The sequence below is a fragment of the Nicotiana tomentosiformis genome, chromosome 1 (genome assembly GCF_000390325.3).
Source record: "Nicotiana tomentosiformis chromosome 1, ASM39032v3, whole genome shotgun sequence".
Taxonomy (NCBI): domain Eukaryota; kingdom Viridiplantae; phylum Streptophyta; class Magnoliopsida; order Solanales; family Solanaceae; genus Nicotiana; species Nicotiana tomentosiformis.
This window is the reverse complement of record NC_090812.1, coordinates 68,434,538-68,440,932: the sequence shown is the minus strand read 5'-3', so window position 1 is coordinate 68,440,932 and position 6,395 is coordinate 68,434,538. Positions and strand designations below refer to the sequence as shown.

General features: G+C 33.2%; 1 protein-coding gene across 1 annotated transcript; it reads left to right on the top strand.

Moving 5' to 3' along the window:
* The first annotated feature begins 1,078 nt into the window (after nucleotides 1-1,078).
* On the top strand, nucleotides 1,079-4,147 carry LOC104091364 (uncharacterized). Its single transcript, XM_009596693.4, has 2 exons — nucleotides 1,079-1,509; nucleotides 3,621-4,147. Exons 1-2 carry the CDS (start codon nucleotides 1,186-1,188, stop codon nucleotides 3,738-3,740), a joined length of 444 nt encoding a protein of 147 aa, XP_009594988.1. The 5' UTR covers nucleotides 1,079-1,185; the 3' UTR covers nucleotides 3,741-4,147.
* The last annotated feature ends 2,248 nt before the right edge of the window (nucleotides 4,148-6,395 follow it).

The following is a 6,395-nucleotide window of genomic DNA, read 5'->3' as shown; positions in this document are numbered from 1 at the left end:
CAAAAATGTTGCATTATAATTAATAAGCGTTGCCACATAATTTATGTATTGGGAACACTTAAAAAGTGTGGTCTTTATACTTTAAGAACACGCCTTTTAAGGGTGACCTTAAAAGCCGTGGCCGAATACTCTAATCAAATGCCACACTTATAAAGTGTATCTATAGATATTTTTGGCAATACTTTTTAAATGTGGTCTATAATTAGTGTGGCTGTAAGGCCTAAAATGTTGTAGTGCATATAACAAAAGTTCCTTTAATTTCTTCTGTTACTTATGGGTCTTTTAGATCATAGTCTAACAATCTCTTTTGAACAAATAAAAAATCTTATGAAAAACATTTGACGACAGTCTAAAATTTTATAAGTTATTACAGACATTAAATAATAATCTAATACTCTGTAAGGTTGAGTAATATATGAACAAAAATTAGAGACGAGTTTAAAATTATCCGAAAGAATAATTTCAAAATAGCTATATTTGCATCACGTTTAAAAATAGGTTCAAAATTTAAATGATAGGCTAAAAATAGAGACATTTGTCTAAATCAACCGCTAGTCTAAGGGCTGTAAATATGGGGGTAATGTGCAACAATAGCCACTTTTAAGTCCGTTATTTAAAATATATTCACAATTTATAATATATTTAAAAATTAGCCTCACCGAAACTTCAGGACTAAGTATCCTGAATTTGAAAATCAGGTCTTAGTCCTGAATTTTTGAGCTGCTAATTTGAAATTCAGGACTAAGTGTCCTCAATTTCTGAACTACTAATTTAAAATTCAGGACATAAGATTCGAACTTCTGGACACAATTTTCGAACTTTAGGCCATGATGTCCTAAAGTTTGAACTAGTTTAAGCTCTAGGATGCCGTATCCTGAAGTTTGAGCAAAATTGGCTATTAAATACATTGAAAACTGTGAATATATTTTAAACAGAATACTTAAAAGTGGCTACCTGGTGTCATTTCCGCTAAATATGGGCTTGGTAATTCTAGACACTAGCTGTGGACAATCAGCCCAAGAGCGGCCCAATTTATGTGGATAAAGGGCAACATAGTCATTAAAACAGAAATTCCAGAAGGCGGGTTCACCCTGATTTTTCACGGACACAAAGAAACCCTTTTCTCCACTCTTATCTCACCGCAAATTCAAAAAATACCAAAAGCTACACTCGAGAAAGAAGATAATGGCGGTGTCCTTGGGCTCATTCTCGATATTCTCTACCACCGGCGAAACGGCGTCGTTTGTGAAGTCAGCTTCGTCTTATTCCGTTAAGCTTGCTTTTCCTCTTGCTGCTCATCATGCTAATCTGCGCACTCTGCGCATGGTTACCTTAGCCACAGCTTCTAAGCCGGTGGCTACAGAGCCGAAGAAGCGTGAACCGAGGGGGATTATGAAGCCGCGTCGAGTTTCGCCGGAAATGCAGGCATTCCTTGGTGGAATTGCTGAGATTCCTCGTACTCAAGCCCTTAAGTTGATTTGGGCCCACATCAAAGAGAACAACCTTCAGGTATACCCCATTTTCGCTTCACTTATATGTTATTATGACGCTATTGGGGATTTGCTGTTTCATAGTGTTCTTTTTTCGTGGTTCATTTTTTGCTATACGTGTTTATATGTTTGTGTTGTTTAGGTGGGTTAACTGTAGAATGAGTGGCCCCCCAGGGTTTTGGTCTAGTAAGAGCATAGTGCGTGATGTGTGGGAGCACGTCACGGGTTCAAACCCACGGATATAAGCCTGGTATTTTAGTGGAGAAGGGTCTGCTTGCCCTCGGTTATTTTTTCAGAAAAGGAAACTTTAGAATGAGTGCATTTTGTGGATTTAGTTTGATTTTGCTAACTTGGCAACTGCTGAAAGGTTGAGTGTTGTTTTTTTCTGATTAGAGGTTTGTGAGGTTTCTTCATTGGTAATTGTGTTGTAGTGTTTTTTGTTCTCAGATTGATTTGGTTGTCTATGATGTGAGTTTCAACTGATATTTTCTAGGTAATCAGATTTGTAGTGTTATGGCTATGCTTTAAATCTTCACTAATATGCATATATGGAACTTTTTGAGCTTTTGTTGGTTCTGATGAAAAATTGCTTTTTTTAAGGTTATTAATTGGTTGGTTATATCATAGATTTGTAATGTGTAGTCACACTTCTTTGTTGAAATGGAATATCTCTATTTTTCTTACGTTATTGGTATCATTTTGGCAATATTATTGTCTTATAGATATGCAACATGGAATCTATGTCCTCTCAAAGACTGTTGAGGGTCAGCTGCAGGCTTTTCACACTTACTAGCTTTCAGTTAAGAATTGGTGATCTGATTCTTGCTGGTATTAAAACTAGTGCTATTGAAAAAAGGGAAAATAATCTGTAAAAAAATGCAATAATGATAAGTTGCTCTTTATTTGTTGGTCCAGCAAGAAGCATTCTCAAATAAAAAGATGGGAGATATAGACTACTGGAGTGTCATCCCGTTCCTGTAAATCCATTGATCTTACCAAGTATATGCACTTATCAAAAGAAGTCATAACAAGTGTATGGATTGTTTCTTTGATATTAGTATGGCCAACTTCAGAGGCATCTGGTTCATAGTTATAGTTGATTGCCAGTTTACGATCTGAGTTTAATGCCATTAAGTTCCTTCATATAGTGTTTCATAATGCTATCTGGTCAGAAAGTAGCAAGCTGATAATATAGGTTTTCTTAGCTGTTAATCTTCCCTTTTAAAACCAATCCTGGTGAAGCCTTATCGCTATATCCTTTTTGTGCGGCGAGTAGCTGACTTGCTGTCTACTGTATCTGAAGCTTTATGGCATTTGGTTTTCATGCTCGGTTGTCAAACTTCCATCAGTATGTTTAATGTGGTGAAGATTGAGGGGGAAGTGGCTGTATTTTATAGTTTGGGAAAGATTCATGATTTCTGATGTCATGGAAACTGGCTATCAATGCAGGCTTTTCTTTACTTGTGCCAGTTGTTTTGGTCAATTTGTTGGTGGGTGGACTTTGTTTTACTTTTATCAAATTGCATTCACTTATAGAACATCAAGCATCAATGAATTTATTCTGGGACTTTTATGATGCTTTATCATTTGTACAAGTCTTATTTAATATGTTTGCTCTCCTATTTGATACTCATCTAGAAATATGTTGAGAGAGAGTTTATCTATACAATGTAGGCTTGATGCCATAAAACATTGCTGATTTAGTGCTTTAGCATGCTCTGCCGAATTTGCTGCTTGTTTCCATCTAGATATCATCTAAAGTATCTGCTGAAGGTTTGGAACTTTGTTGCAACTGTAACTACAAAGAGTGCATAGTGCTTGTGGGCCAGTTTCTTCTATCACTCTATTAATTTTAATGTGTAGTTAGTGAATTAAAACCCTATAAATTTGTCTTTGTTTATATATTATCTGTTTTTAGCTATTTGTTGAATGATGTGATTTCTATAATTTACTTGAGAAGCTCCTGAAAAGAAGGCGATGCTTTCTACTATTTATGTCAACTGTCTGTGTTGCTTACACTTTTGAATTGCATAATGTGTAGTTTGGTTTATCCTACTCATTTGTTTGTATCTGATTAACATATATGCTTCTAAAGTTTCTCCAATACTTAATGAACTTTTACCATTGTAGGATCCTCAAAACAAGAAGGTCATTATCTGTGATGAGAAGTTGAAGAATATTTTTGCTGGAAAGGATCGTGTTGGGTTCCTTGAGATTGCTGGTTTGATTAGTCCGCACTTTCTTAAGTGATCTAAGGAAAGCATAGAAGGGCAGCTCTTTTTTGTAAAGTAGGCTTCTAGATTGGGTGATAGTATCTATTAGGGTCATTGCTGCTTTATCAATTATCTAAACTTCTTTGGAGGCGCTTTAATCTACGAAGATCGCTCTTTTGTGAAAGTTGATTGGTGATTTTGGTTTTCCGATCTTCACAGGAAGATTTTCCAATGCAAGACTAGTAGCAAGTGGATTGTCAATCTTAAAACTTATTGCAGCTTTATATGCTGTACGATATGTACGGGGCACCTTTAGTAAAATTTGCGCCTGGTTGCAGCGCTTACTGGATTCTGATATGGTCAAATGTACCAAGTATTTGGGTTTTTACCTTGCATATGTATGACTATATCCAGTATTATTCCAAATGTTTGAAGTTTGGGGAATCATCAGCTCATTCACTTTACTTGTAGGACTAATAATGCTTCACATTTTGTCATCACTCATCACCGCTCAAGCTTGTGAAAGATAGAATATGGTTAAAGGAGTGATTTAGAAGAGTCAATTTCGAAGATTCTTTTTTTCCTGGAAAAGGGTGTTTCTAACTTTCTATGATTAAGGTAGCTCGAGGATTATAAGGTTGCATATTGGAGCGCCACCACTATTCTCAAAATTTGCTATATGAAAATAACAATAGCCAATTAGCCACTTTTGAGAAAGTATTGAGTACCAGGGTTGGGCAATTATATTATTAAAGGAATTTTTATATTCTTATACACTATTTCAAACTTTATTACCCTCCCTACTCAAGTTTTAATCTAATTATATAATATATATAAAATTATCAATTATGTACATTTTTAGGCATTTAATGATAATAATTAAATCCTAAAATCACTCTAATGTCTATATCCCACTCCCCCCACGTTTCTCTCTCCCCACCCCCACCTCCACGTATCTTCGGTATCTCTCTCCATTAATGCCTATTTTCACTCTTCTTCAAAAATCCTTTCACTCTTCTTCAAAAATTCCTCTACATTTTTTTAGATTCAAGCTCTAAATACTCTACCACACACCTCCATTAACGCCCGTTGCTTGCTTAACTTTCAATGAAGAAGAAAATACTTTCGAAGATCAGCCCTAATTCCAGTAAAAGAGCAACAATTCCACCATTGACAGCCATTAAAAAGTTTTGAAGCTTTGAATTAGAATTTGGGTTTTCAAAAATCATTATTTGTTTGGATTGGGTGTTGTTGCAAACAATTGAAAATATTGTTTGGAATTTATATCTCAATTTTGAGGGTGTTTTGGTGAAAATTAGACTTGATTTTGGCTGAATTTCAGATTGAAACTCGAAGAAGAAGAAGAAGACATCACATACATTATACTTACGGAATTGTAGTAAAGTTATAGTAAAATTGTAGAAAAATTATATTTTATTGTTTATATATATATATATATATATATATATATATATATATATATATATATATATATATATATTGTATGAAAGTTGAACAATATTGTATAAAAATTATATTTAAGTTATATGATATTGTAGTTGTATATAACCGAGTAGAAACAATGTATGAAAGTTGTAGATAAGTTGTATAATATATAATTAGTTGTATGAAATTTGTTTTTACTATGTATAAATCAGATACAAAATATACAAAAGACATAGTATAAAATTTGTATTAAAATTGTATTTAAGTTGTATGATATTGTAGTTGTATATAACTGGGTAGAAATAATATATGAAAGTGTAGATAAGTTGATATAATTAGTTGTATGAAATTTATTTTTACTATGTATAAATCAGATACAAAATATACAAAAGACATATTGTATAAAATTTGTATAAAAATTATATTTGTGTAATAAAGAATAGTGTCAAGAACAAGGAAGTGGTTGAATCTGAAGCCATTTTCATCTATTTTCTTATAAAATTGAAACTTCTTTTGTGAACTTTAAAAGGGTGTATTGGTACTGATTTTTGGCTTGTTTATTTATAAAAAAATATGAAGATGTGAACAGACTAATTTTAAGTGTGAAATTGAGGCGCTGAATATTTGGTGATTAGTATTATAATCTGATTCGATATTTTATCCCTATTAGTGTTCTCCGTAAGATGAGGGCCACCGGAGGTGGTGAGAAGAAGAAATGAAACATGTATCTTTGGTTGATATCAAAGAACCCAATTAGTTAATTCACTACCTTTTATGTTTGCAATGTATTTTTGTTTTCAAGAACGAAGACTTGTGACTAAAAGTTCCCGATTTATGTTCCATGCAGATTCTTGAATTAGTGACATTTTAGACATTTTTGCCAAAAAAAAAAGATGTTGACACTGAGAAGATGGTATATTAAGGGAAAGAAAAATAAGGAAAGAGAAGAGGAGAGAAAAAAGGAAAAAGGGTGTAACTAAATTCCTTGATTGAAGACACAAATAATGAATTGGGAGTCTTTTAAGGTGAATTGTATATATTTTATAATTAAAATGTATTTAGGTCGGTTAAATATCAAAACATGAACATTTTTCGTAATAAGGTTTCAAATAATGTATACGAATGAAAAAACCCCATTATTAAAACCGGAATATTCAAATCTAAGGTTTGTTCAGATTCGTCTTTCTTTTGTTTATTTTGTTCCTCAAAGGTTAAATATTCATTAACCAATAATTGAAGATTTGTG